At 43.6% G+C, this 14,128-nt stretch overlaps 1 protein-coding gene across 1 annotated transcript in view; it reads right to left on the bottom strand.

The window, feature by feature from the left end:
* Lama4 (laminin subunit alpha 4) overlaps positions 1–14,128 on the bottom strand; it is a 142,214-nt gene that overhangs the window by 61,239 nt on the left and 66,847 nt on the right. Inside the window, exons 7-11 of the mRNA XM_032888727.1 lie at positions 13,415–13,566; positions 11,904–12,014; positions 7,342–7,453; positions 4,313–4,480; positions 1,872–2,065 (exon numbers count right to left, since the gene is read on the bottom strand). Coding sequence (XP_032744618.1) covers positions 1,872–2,065; positions 4,313–4,480; positions 7,342–7,453; positions 11,904–12,014; positions 13,415–13,566 — 737 coding nt within the window. The remainder of the gene's footprint in view (positions 1–1,871; positions 2,066–4,312; positions 4,481–7,341; positions 7,454–11,903; positions 12,015–13,414; positions 13,567–14,128) is intronic.

Below are 14,128 nucleotides of genomic sequence, written 5' to 3'. Positions count from 1 at the left end.
GACCTGCCCCATTAGCCTCTTTAGCCTTGTCTGTTCCTAGGCTCGTGCATTCCACTCAGGCAGTCCCTGCCTACCTAGAAGGCAACCTTTATTTTCTCTTCCCCTGGCTACCTTAGTCATTCTTTCCTTCTTCCTGCAGAGGCAATCCCAAAATGCCAGGCACATAGCTGTGTTTCTCTATTGTGGTTGTCTGTGAATGGACCAACCATCCCTCTAAGCTAGAAGCTCCACGCTACCACGGAATTATGTGTTTTTCATCTCTGAACCCTAAACCACCCATCATAACTCTTGGTACAAATCAACATGTCAGTAAAAATTCATTGATTTGACAAAAATATCTTAGGACTTTCCAATTGTGAGCTGCTATGGTTTTCTATTTCAGATCGCACTAGAGTTTATTGAAGATGTAGTGTAAATATATATTATAAGTAACCAATGGCTCTTCTGTCTGTGGAATTAGATATGTTGCCTCTAACCTGTGTGGCAATGCTGCTCTACAATAAAGGTCAGCCTCAAGCACTTATGCAAGACTGGAATCAAAATGTCCTTTTATTTGGTTTTCTTTTGGAAGTGACTACCATGAACCTCCAAACTTACGTTGTGACCCATCCAGTGGTCCACAGAGTTAGCGTCCATACATCATTATATGTGGCAAAGAAACAATGGAGAACTTGAAGTAAGAGCAAGAGAACTGTTCGTGGATGGGGTACTGTTGGCAGGGTGGGGAGGGTGGTCTGAAGGAGGGGGGGGATGGAGGAGAAATAGAACAAGGTAATGGGCTGGGAAACGGCGAGGGTCAGAAGAAAAGAAATTGTAGAGGAATGGCAGACAGAAATTGCTTAGCTGGTAAAACTGGAGGGTCTTGTGGTTGACTGCATGTGGAATAGGCAAATAGGAAGTTGAAGGGCAGAGAGACTCCAGTGGCTACCTTTAAACAATAGTTTAGGCTTTACTAACAAGTTTGTTGTACGTACATCCATTCACTAAATGCTACACTGGCTACTATTATTCTAAAAAATAGTGAATAAGAGTTTGCTCTTGTTAGAAAAATGTGGTGCGAGCCAGTTTTGTGTGTGTGTGTGTGTGTGTGTGTGTGTGTGTAACTTTTACAACAATCTACTGAGGGGCAATGGCAACTGAAAATCTCATCGGTGGACCAAGTTTAAGTTGATCTTATTGGCAATAAAATACTCAAATGAACTGCCAGATTTGCTACTGGCCATTTTTACTTGTCTACTTTGTTTTTTAGCCTAAGTTTTACAAACACACCCAAGTTTACTTGTGTCATTTCTATGAGGATGGTTCTTCACTGGTGGTGGTGGGGAGCGTCATGTGGAGCGGACACACAGTCAGCATTGCCCAGCCTTGTGGAGTGTGATTGAAGAAAGATAGGCTGGGTAAGCTGTGGAGGACTTAGAATTTTCCTCACCTATTTGCGTTTGTGTGGTTTTAGTTTGAGTTTAACCCCCTTTCTTTATAGCTGCTGTCAGTGGCCCATGAAAATTCCTTTCCAAAAATGACAACTTTCTAAAACTTGCAAATATCCAAAAGACAGTTCTGGGCAGACGTAAGTTTGTCAAATAATCCTTTTCCCTCTGGAGAAAGCAGTGTAGCCTCATGTAGGAGTAGAGGCACTGACAAGACCTCATTCTTACCCAAGCAAAGACTAAACATTTACTTATCACTGTTCAACTTAATTTAAGGCACAGATATGGTAGTAACTTACACTAGAGAAAAGTAACCATATTTAAAATGTGGGTGTGTAAGCATATCAACGTTCAAAGTTTTCAATGTCGGCCAGTTTTTCATATGAAGGTTTTTCACGTGTAAGTTCAGTCTGTCCATGCAGTTACAGTTGCCGCCCACTGTACCTCATGGTCCCGCTGCTTCGAGGTGATGGCTCTGTTCATGTCTTCTGCATCCCTGACATGGTCAAGGGCCTGGTTAATGGATTCCTGGAGGTCTGACAGCTTAGCATTGTAGTCATCCAGCTGCTCCAACACCACGGGGAGTAAAGAGCGGGTGTCATTGTGCAGTCTCTGCCAGTTTTCAGCTTGGTTCAGCACTGAGGAGAAGTGGAGACACATTTAATCTGGGCTCCTGCTTCACAAAATAGGAAAAAGTCAGGCCCTGGGCGCTTCAGGGACTGGGACAGGAGAGAGGGTCACAGTTAAGGGAGAGATGCTTTTCTCTTGGATCTAGGAACTCCTGACCTGTCAACTAAAGGACGGGCTTTTCCAAGAGGATTACCCTTTGTGCAAAGTCTAGGCTGTTTTACCTTTCTGCTTATTATCCGGATTATCCATAGCTTTATCTCACAAAGGAAAACTGGACATACTTATAGTTATCCCTATGAAAAATAGCCAGTGTTTTCTAGTTAGTGATAGGACAAACATCTAATCTGTTTATAACACTCATTCTGACCACTTTACCCCACTGTTTCCACTCAGGTCAAACTCAATCTGAGGTTTTGGGTGGGATAAAGATTAAATAGCAAGGACACAATATTCTTAAAGTCTCCCTGAATGGACGCTTCATTCATGGCTCATAGGCACATTTATTGATTGGATACCATGGTTCCAACTTCACCAGGGAAGGACAGTCCAGTTAAAGGTTGCCTTCCTTTCCTTAGTATGAGGAAAACATACACGTTCCTGACTCAGTAAAGAAAAGGTTTGAAATGCAGTTATTTGTTTCGGGAGACAGGGGGGAGAGAGAGAGAGAGAGAGAGAGAGAGAGAGAGAGAGAGAGAGGAGAGAGAGGGAGGGAGGGGAGGGAGGAGGGGGGGGAGGGAGGAGGAGGGGGGGGAGGGAGGGGGAGGGAGGGGGAGGGAGGGAGAGAGAGAGAGAGAGAGAGAGAGAGAGAGAGAGAGAGAGAGAGAGAGAAGTCTCTTTTCCATGGGGCAGTCTGGTTAAATTTCAAAATAGTCAAGGAACTTGGGAACAACTGGCTCTGAAGGTGGAGTTCCAGCTCTCCTCACGGGCCTGGACTTCTCCTGTCATTCTCCCTGATGCTAACACTTTATTTGCTGTTACAATGAACCTTTATGCCAATAACCGTCTTGTCTGGTATCTACCATAATGGATAGCAAAGGTCGGCGGGGCGGCATCTGTGGGAAGACGACTTGTGCTCTTTAACCGTTGCAGCCCCTACAATCTAATAAAGCTCTCAGGCCCCTTCTTACCATGGATTTTCAAATGTGCAAAATAAAATACAGAAAATTTAAAAGCGACAACAATGTAAGCAAAAATAGCTAAGGTATAAATTCAAACCAGTAACTTTTCAATTTATATTTTTATTAATTTACCAGTCAATCTCTATTAATGTATTAAGATCTAGCGATGGAATCTACAATTCTGATATAGGAGTGGAAGTATTTTGAGATATCAGTAACTGCTGAAATCTGATTTGAAATCTGTAATTTCCTTTGCTTGAATGTATAGATTCCTTGCAACTTTTCTCACTGAGAATGTAACCAATTTTGCCCTTTGAGTCCAGGCTGGTCCTGACCGAGAGGACAGATGTGATGTGACTGAGTTCCAAGCCCAGGCATAAGGAGCCCTTGAAGGTCTATTCTTCCCCTCTCAGCAGACTCCCCTGCCTGTGAACAAGTGCATGCTATCTTCCACAAGACAAAGACTCTACATCGAGGGAGAGGCCCAGCCTGCCTGCTTAGTCCTAGCATGAAAGTCACATGGGTGAATTTCACCTATGCCACATAGGCTAGAGCTCAGCATGAAGGTTGAGATTAGCCTGAGTAAGCACCCCATAAAATCAGGATCAAACAGATAGCTATGGTTTAAAATGAATTCACTCAGGGTATATTGGCAGGTAACATTGATGAGCTCTACAGCCACCAATCGGGCATCTAATACTACTACTTTGTGTAGTGTTCACACTTATAATTAAGGACAGGTCATGTGTCTAATAGAGATAAAAACTTATCAAAAGTCAGGGCCATCAGAATATCAACACTATTGACATTTTCTATAAAATTTCTTTCAGTATAGGCTTGGGAAGTTTATTTTTATTTCTTTTCTCCACAACTTCTACGTCTTTGTTCTCTCTCCACAGCAGTAAAAGCTAGGAAGATTCTGCATAGAATTCTCTAAGCTGGTCCTGCATCAAAAACTCTCGATCAAAAAAAAAATTCAAGTTTTCCTGAATGAGTCCCCAGGCTGGGCATAGATTCTATACAGCTCTGAATAAGGAGACTTAGTTGTTTGACCAAATGTTGCTCTGCTCTGTCCTTTCCTGGTCCCACAAGGAGAGAGGACATATGCTGTGTTGGCCAGGGGTGGGAGACACGTACATTCCTGGGCTTCATCTGCCTCCTCATCCACAAGCTCCCGATGGGTGAGGAATGGCTGCCGGCTTCGGATCTCATCCAGCATTTTCTGGGCCAACACCAGCTTCTCCGCAATTTCCTCAGGGCCAAGTTCCTGATTCTCTCCATAGTAAAGCATCTTGCTGTTGATCTCTAGGAAGAAGAACACGGTGAGCGGGAACAGGAAAAGGATGCTCAGGGGCTGTGCAATCTGGTGGCAAGGCTCGGGACTGACCCTACAGTGGAAAGAGAGCTCATTCCCAGGCTGGGCTGGTACTGTGCTGTGAGTGCTGGTGTCAGCATTGAGAGCACATCATGAGGAGAGAGGCCACCCTGAGGAAACCACTCTGGGAATGGGAATGGGCTGCCCCAGAGTCTGACTTGGCTTTATGCTCATCCGGTATCCATGGTGATTCGAGAACACTCGTACTCTGAGGACTTTGCTCAACATTTTACAGAAATACTTGGCTTGGAAAAAAATGTTTGGCAGTGTCTCCTGTCACTTGAAGCATGCGGTGGGGATATTAATTCCAATTTAGTCATCATTGACTTAGCAAAACAAAGCTCTAAGCCAAAATGAGAGTACATTTGTAATTGAGCCTTCCAGAGAATTTTAGGATCAAGCTAGTAAAGAGATTTAAAAAAAAATTATTGCGTGATCGTTTTGCTCATATATATTTTTCCTGAATAATATATACATTATATATACACAAAGTCATATATGTAGATACACACATGCATACAGATAACATGGCTTTTCTATTTGCCTTCTGTGAATATTTTCAAGACTGGGCCATTTGACTTCAAGTCTGTTTGCCCTACATCTGATGTAGGCTGAAGATTTTAGAACCAAGGGGGCTATTGAAGCTCGGAGAGATTAGGTAACTTGCCTAAACTCTGACATGTAACAGTTCTTTGACATCCTCATTCCTGGTCCATATGATCAGAGGAGAGTATGGCTCCCTTGTTCTCTGGCAGCTCTGGGAGGAAGTGCTTTATCTTCCTGGCGTAATGAAATTGTGTGTCTGTGGTTCGCTATGATCTGTGTGGTTGTCTGGATAAGATGGGTGACAAACACTGATGCCACATAAATCACATCAGGGTGAAGGGTTGAAGGACTCTGGCAGCTATTTTAGGGTGGGGAATGAGAAGTGATGTGCTATCCATGCCGTACAGCATTCTTGAATTTTGAAGGAACATAAGCGGGGATAGATGGTTTTAATGCACCAGACATTACTGTGAGTGTTACAGGGAGATCAACTGATGCTAACCCGTCCAAAGCCCCAAGTATCAAAGCCTTAAACATTCATTCTTCACATAAGGTCTAAAGTATGATTTATTGAAATAAACAAAATGTAAACCTCAAATGAACCAAACACACCATCCCCTACCCCTACCCCCACCCCAAGTTCTGGTGGGGCAAAGCTGAATTATTTGCCATTTTGATGTAAATTCTGCTCAGTTTCAGGCTGTTTTGTTTTAGCTGTGTCTGGGATAGATTAGCACAAAGCAATACAATGACATTTGTGCCTTGGTCTTTGGAAACTATTCATACATTATTTTAAAGAAATGAAAACTGATGAAAATTAGCTTCCTACTTCCCTTTGCTTGGTATTTTTTTTTCCTCTGTCCTGTCCCATGACCAAAGGACAAGTAAGATAGCTCAGATTCTTTTCAAAGGAAGCACCTAATGACCAAGGTCTGGTTTGCTAAATAGCAAAGGTGAGTTACTTCCTCTGTCTGGCTTAGAAGGGTCTTGACTTTATTTGCTGCCTAATGGGGCATTCATTTCTCAATTGGATAAACATGAGGGCATATTTCTAGGATCACTCTCACTGTTTGAATAAATCAATAGAACGGCGCTTTAGGAAAGGAATATTTTATCAGTGAATGCAAACACGTGAGCTAGGGAGGAGGGCAGCGGGAGGTCTGAACCGCAAGCCATTTGTTTCCGTTGTACTTTACAGACATCCAAGGAAGCAAAGCAAAGGATCAATTTTGGCTTTATATGTCCCTTAGCCTAGAATACGCTCCTAGCTCCTCGGTAGAAAGATATGAATCTCTCACTGTGGGTCTCTTTACTGTCATTGTGCCCTGAGATGCCTTTGGTATTGTCGCCTAACTCTTGATATATAGCATAATAAAAGAAAAACCATGGAAACAAATCGCAGATCTTTGCCGACTCTAACCCGAGGAATGTCTCTTTATCCTAGAACAAATGCAGTCTCTTTCTGTTGGGAAATTGGAGACAGCTTTCACCGCACTGCCGTTAAAACAGTCTCTAAGATGCAGCCTGTATTTAGTGGAAAAATCAGAGCTCAGAGGAGTGACAGCTCCAGTAGGATGGGTAGACTCTGTCACAAGGCTTCAGGACAAGGAATCACCCAGAGCCCTCGTCCCTTTGCTTTTGGGCTACAAACCTACTCACTTGTCTGTGGTCATTGAGTAACAGACAGAGACTATTGGACTGGTCTGGTCTCGTTCTCCTCATACACAACCCCACCTCCCGTGTTATGATACAGGGTTTCAAAGTGTGACCTAAAAACAAGCCTGGAACTTGCCGTGTAGACCAGGCTCATATCTCCCTGCCTCTATCTCCCAGCCCTGGGGTCAGAGGCTTGCGCAACCACGCCTGACATGGTTTATTTATCTACCAAAGACATATTCTGGGGCTGTGAATAACTGGAAAAATGGGACTCTGACTAAACTCTTTCCTTTTAAAGACACCGTACTTCCTCCAATAGAAAGGGACCGTGGCGTTCAATGTAAGTGGGATGCCTAGAGAGAGTGGCCGCGTGTGTTTATTCTTGAACATCGAGAGATAATGCATCGGAACGGGCGTTCAGAAATCTCAGCGAGCAAAGCTGCCCTCAAGACGGTACTGAAGGTGAACTCTGTAGCCCTTTGAACAGTGCGCTCCAGCACACAGCAACCCCTGACAGCCACTCTTCAATTGTCACCCAGACACCGAATGTTTCCTCGACATGAAGTTAGACGGAAGAGAAGAGGCTCACCTTGGATTTTGTCCCTCATGCTGTGGGCTTGCTCGACGAGCTGAGTTGCCTGGTCAATTGTATCCGTGCTTTCCTTTTCAACCAGCGTCCCCTTCCTTGAGGCTCGGCTTCCCTACAGAGTATACGAGTAAACGTCAGATTTATGCTGTATATTCAACCATGAGCGTGGGTGAGTACAACGTAGTCACTCGGCAGGCATGAGGAACCTTCCTAGTGTGCCAGCTCTATGACTTACTGACTGGTCCTAGGAGTCATGCAGGGAGACTAGGTAATAACCAGTGCTATTAAAATTAGATAATATACTGAGGCCGTTAGTCATGGTTCGGTCCCAACCGACCTCTTATCACATGGGTCTTATCCTTGCAATTATTTCTGTATCTCAGGATGCCAGAATAGGTAATGACCTGAGTATGCCGATCACGTGGACAGCATTCTGATGGAAGGGCTTAACCACCGTCAAAGCGGGAATGATAAAGAAAGAGGGCAGATCCCGCAATGTTCCTACTGGGTGCTCCAACCACTGCTGAAACCGACTCACCACAGAGATTTACACACTAGGATAATACACCCTGGGATAACTGCTGTTTTCAGAGCTTCCTTCCAATTTCCCATCAACACTGATGGCCCTTGTGTGCAAACAACCGCTCAGGCGGATTTGGCACAGAGCGAATGGAACTTTTCCCCCCAGGGGCTGACTCCGCTCGGTGTGGTGCCTCTGTCTCAGAGCTCCGATAAAGCCTTTAACACCATTAAACCCCATCTGCTGTGCTGTGGCTTTAGAAGAAAGGGTGTATGTGCATGTGCACAGGCATGAGCATATGTGTGTGCATATGCGCATATGTGTGTGCATTTCTGGATGTAGTCATGGGCAGGAGATGACCTAAAGGCCAGGACATTACTTCTGCTACACTAAGGATGTGTACTTCCTTTTGACACTGGACAGGACAGATGGATTGCTGAGTTAAGTAGCTAGGGGGAGGAGTTCTTCAGCCTGTATTTAATAAGGATCTGCTTGCTTTTTCTGATGCCTTTTTGGTTCAACTCTGTGATAAAAGGCTTTAACGATCATACAGATAGCAGGCTGAAGTCTCATGGATAGAGTGCTGGAAGGCTACTGAGCAAGTTCCCCAGACTAGGGAAGTGGTTGCTCCAAACTCTCTCCTTTTATACAGTGTTCTACCTACAGGACTAGGGAATGATATCACTGGCGATGTTTTTGCCCTTTTTAGGATAAACCAAGCAAGTGTCCCTCTATAGTAACTAAGGAAGAATATGCAGAAATGTTATCATAAAAGAAGCATTTAGACGTTGTACTGGTTAGGTTTATGTCATCTTGACACAAGCCATCAGAGTGGGAGAGCCTCAGGTGGGAAAATGCCTCACCAAGATCTGGCAGGATGCAAGCCGGGAGGGCATTTTCCAAAGTAATGATATTGGTGAGAGCCGAGCCCATTGCGGGAAGGGGACTCCTGGGCTGATAGTCTAGGGTTCTACATGAACGCAGGCCCAACAAGACACGGGGAGCAAGCCAGTAAGCAGCATGCCTCCATGTCCTCCTCATTAAGTTCTACCTCTAGGTTCCTGCCCTGCATAACTTCCTGCCCTCACTGTGTTTGACGATGAACTGTTGTATGTTATAGGGGGTGAAAATAAAACCCTTTCCTCCCCAGGTTGCTTTGGTCATGGCGTTTCATCCCAGCCAAAGGAACCCTAATTAAGACAGAAGCCATTTGCCAGCCAAGTCAGAAATTCCTTAATGCAAAATGGGATATCTGCGAGAGGCGACATGGTCATCAGACTCCGAATAAAGTGTAGTCCCCGAGTGTACTGTCCCTTCTGGGTCATCACATCCCTTCCCCCAATACCAGTCTTCTCCTGGGCTCATCTAAGACTTTCTGGAGAAAAAGTAGTGTGATCACGTAAAAATTAGATGACGCAGGAAATAAAATGAATCTTACTCTTCACGCCACCCTCCGCTGCTCTTAAGACATAAATGTGACACATAATGCATGAAAAATGTTTATGTTGGATCCCATTTAAATGTTATATTTAGAAAAAAAGAGACTCATTTTCAAAATTGGACATACACGCGAATATATATGCACACTTTGGTCTTATACTTCAAAGAAATGTTCTATTATTATGACTGTCTTTAAACTTTTAACTTTGAAATGTGAAGAGACAGGACACCTACAAGGACACTTTTAACTAATGGACACCAGAGGGCGCTGTGAGACATAAGGCTGGACAGAGCCCTATAGTCATTCTTTTATCTACATAGACCTACACATACAAATGATGTAAAATGGACGTTTATTCCTGGAAATTGAAAAATTACCAAACATCATACAGTATTTAGGGGTCTTAAAGGTCTAATCTATTTTATGGAGCTTTGTTCATGGAAGGAAAATGGTGTGCGCACGTGATCAAACAGGTGTGCCTTGCTTTAAAACAGAACCAAAAACCTGTAGTTAAAACATTACCTATAGTTATAAACTGGCTGATTAATTACACCATTACAATGGATTGATCATGTACTCACCCCAGTGGTGAATTTTCCTCATAAAATTAAGCCATGATGATAACCAATCTGTAGAATCACCATGAATTTTATTTTTTAAGTTGCAATTCTTTTGTGATTAATTTTGGTCACTACTCTGGGAAACACGTGGACATGGAGACAGTAGGAATATTGGTGTGTTTCTTCAAACCTGAATGGTGGATGTCAACTTCTGTGGGCTTCCCTTCCTCCTGTTTAGTGACATTCAGATACCTGTGCCTCCCCATTTAGTGACTGAGCTGCTGACTTGAGTCTCTAGCTGTCCCGGGACATCTACAGGAACTGACTTCAGACCTAAATTGTCTAGAGTAATTCAATCTGTACTTACTCATCCATTCTACCAGACCAAACTTTTCCCTCTTTGCTACTGTATCTTCTAGTTGGTCATATGACTTCTGATTGGTCATATGACTTCTGATTGGTCATATGACTTCTAATTAGTCATATGACTTCTGATTGGTCATGTAACCCTTTTCATCCCAACTGCCAGCCTTGCTTCTGTCCCTTTACATCTCCCCAGTCTCGTCCATCACACTCACTGCAAATCCTTTACAAGGGAAGGCAAGGAAGGAACCAACCTCTCTTTTCCCATCTCTATGGCAATCTCCCATTGCACCCCACCCTCAGTCTTTCCAGACCTAACCTATCCTCTCTACAGAAGAAGGAATACTTATGAAATGCAAATTTAGTCGGCTGTTTTGTTGTGAATACTTTAATGGCTTCAATGTTTGAAAACCACACTTCTCTGAGTATACGGGGCAAGGGTTCTTCATGGCCAAGTGGAGATGGTTGATGGTATCTCCGACTGTTAATTCTTGCCTATTGTCTTAGACTTAAATCAACTTCAAGGCCTAGGTCAAGATTCTTCTTAAACGTTTAATTTATTTTTTATTCGTGTGTGTGTGTGTGCATGCACATACATGGCAAGTGTACAGAGTTAAAATAAGAACTTTTAAAAATGACCTGACCTGTCTCACGTGGGTTCTGAGGACTGAACTCAGGGTGTTAGGCTTGAGTGGCAAGTTTTTACCAGCTAACTTCTTTCATTTTTTTAAACTAACATTTAAAGTGTTTATTGTATACAATAATGCACATTCTTGGATGCTCAATAGCTCTTATCTGTACGGTGCTATGCAAACAATTATCCTAGTTGCAGCACACATCAAATGTGTTAGCAGGAATGAATGCATAGAAAGTTCATCACAAGCACAAATTTTCAAGAAAAGCTATTAAAATGGGAAGACAGGAAGATGCCCTTTATCATCTTTTACTGTAGATCTGGCCTTGAATTTTTTGAGACACTCATGGGTCAGGCTTTTTAAAGCCTCATTGCTTGTTATTTGCTAGGTTTACCCAGGCTAACTGTATTCTTCAAAGTGGACCCTGTTGTTTAAAAGTTTCCTACTAGATTGAAGCATTCAACACAGAGAAGCTCTGTAAACAGGAAAAAAATTCCAAAACCAAACCATGCCAAAACCAAACCAAACCAAACCAAACCAAAATAAACGAAACAAAACCAACTCAAATACATTCAGGAAATTCCTGAAACAGACCAGATTTACCAGGCCCTTCCTTGTTAGAGTCAACAATAAAAGCTGAGAGTCCCCCTTCCATAAATTGAGCTAAAGTGCAAAGAAGATACTCAGACAAGATCAGGTGCCTGAGAGAAACAGAAACCAACTGAGGTGCCTGGAAGACCAAATGAGTCACTTGGAAAGAACCCTCTCCAACCTGTTGAGCAGTCTGTGGCTATACAGTGTGTTTCAGGTTCCCAGCTTTGTAAGCCGTCGGCCATGCTGTGGTGGGCCTTGGTGATGTAAGCCATTTAGAGTAATTTATGCTCCTGTAAATTACTCTTCACCCATATTCCTGTAAGTAACCCCAATAAAACTCATTGGTTTATGGAGTTGGACTTTGGTGGTATCGGGGGTGAACAGACGTGTGTGTTGTATCTCCCCAGGAGAAGTTTGACATACACCAAGCATAGACTTGGAACACATACCTTCTCATCCAGTTCCTCTACGTCAGACAGGAGGCTTCTCAGTGTGTTCTCTGAGTTGTTTATCTGGATCTTTCTCAGGGTATACTGGTTTTCTCTTTCTGACAACCTTGTCTGGGAGGGGGGAAAGGGTTAAAAATATTTTATTCATATTTATTTTTTAGATTAAATATTTGTGTGGATCTTAGTGTGAGTTTGTGAATCAGTGCAGTGTTTGCAGTGGCCAGAAGAGGGTGTTGGATTCCCTGGAGCTGGAATTAATGGTGATCGTAAGCCACTCAGCATGGGTGCTAGGAACTTAACTCTGGTTATCTGTAAGAACACCGCTAAACTGCCAAGCCAACTTCCCAGCCTCAGACACCAGAGACTGAGCACATGACTCTTGTAGTATAGGAAATCTAGGTAGCTTGTAACTTCTACTCTTTTCTTTTAAAATATATTTTATTGCACGTGTATGGTTGTTTTGTCTGTGCGTGATATATGTACAATGCCCAGGAGGCCAGAGAGAGCATTAGATTCCCTGGAATCTGGAGTTACAAAATATTTTGAATCTCTATGTGGGTGCTAGGAATTGGACCCAGGTCCTCTGCAAGAACAACCAGTGTTCTTAACCACTAAGCCATTTCTCCAGCCCATGACCTCTGTTCTTAATAGTCTGATCACAGAGTGCTGTAGAATTCTATTAAGGGTTGGGTAAACAGCTTCTGGAAACTGAAAAATCTGCCATTTAATATTGTTCAGTGACCTCTGGCCAGGCACTGAGCTGGCTGCAGGGAAAGGGCACCCTTTTCCATTGTCGAAAACACTATAATTAGGCTGGGAATCTGGCAAATTTCAATCTGATCAGGTACTAGAGAAACTCATCAAGTAATCAGGATCAAAGAAAATGGATTTTAGAAACACGATTTCTTCCTCTGGGTGTAAAGAGATAATTCTCTCTCTCTCTCTCTTATTTTTTTTTTTTTTTTTGGATCACTCCCCCTGCCCCCTCTTGTTCGCACATTTTAGAAGCTTGGTGGAAATGCTGCTGTCCTGGGGCTACTTTGGATTAAGTCCATTAGGTGTGCCTTATGGGAAGATATTTACTGCCCTGGGTCTGGGCGAGTCTGAGTCTTATGTGTCCAGGCAGGGCAGTTTGGCAAGGCAATGCTAAGTGCTCACTAAGATCCCACTCCAGTTTATGTCACTTATTTTAGTCTGCACTGCACATTTTCAGTCAACTGTGGGTATTGCTAATTTACCTGAACTCACAGAGCAATGGCTAGAGGTGGGGCATGGACAAAAACAATCGTAACCATTATGTTAGTTTGACCAAGAAAATAAATTGGTGTGCTGGTTTTGACTGGGGCATTAGCTCATGATTACCGTGAGCTTTTCCTCACTCCTCATATAACTGGGTATTATCTATGCTGAACCTACACCATCTATAATATAACCATAGAGCTCAGATGCCAACAGAGGTTGCTGAGAGGGATCCCGAGGAACTACAGTGAAAAGAGCAACATTCAGCCTACTTTGAGGAGGTGGATGGTAGAGTTCATGTCGGTCACGTGTCTATGGGCCGCAGCGCCGGAGGACACGCTCAGCAGCCCGGATTTGCTCTCTTCCATGGAGAGCGCTGCTAATCGCAGGTCGTCGGTCAAGTCCCAGACGCACTTATCACAGCCTGGAGATGAGACAGGAAAGTGATTTCTGCAGAGCCAAAAGTCAGCCTGGAAGCACGTGACTTTAATGTGGACGCCATTGGCTAAGACCATGTTTAGTTTTGTTTCCCAAGGAGTTGATATGGCCATGTAGAACCAGTCTTTACCAAACCAAGTCACACATCGGGCAGGAGTCCCACATAAAACATAATGACAGGCTGGGACAGCAGGTTAATACAAACACTAATTGCTGACAGAAAGGACTATCATGGGATGGGTAGAAAAGAAGCCCTTCCCACTTTTCCTATTAGCCCCTCCCACCCCCTAATTCATTCATGTCAGCTTCCGGTGTTTACTTGGTGGCAGCTGGTAGAGCAGGCTGGTGGCCAAATATCATTCTTTTCTCATCAGTTTTTCTCAGTCACTCAGAGAATGCCAAACCTGCCTATGCATCCCCGAGGGAGGGCCTGGCTCCTCTGGATGAACGAATCCTCAGAGCAGGTCTGTAGGGTACAATTGTTGGCTAACGTCATGACTTGGTCTCTGAGGTAGGTGCCAAGACCTGGGCACGCTCAAGAGACAAGC

The sequence above is a fragment of the Rattus rattus genome, chromosome 18 (genome assembly GCF_011064425.1).
Source record: "Rattus rattus isolate New Zealand chromosome 18, Rrattus_CSIRO_v1, whole genome shotgun sequence".
Lineage (NCBI taxonomy): Eukaryota > Metazoa > Chordata > Mammalia > Rodentia > Muridae > Rattus > Rattus rattus.
Note: the sequence above shows the minus strand (reverse complement) of the source record. Positions and strands in the feature narration are given on the sequence as shown.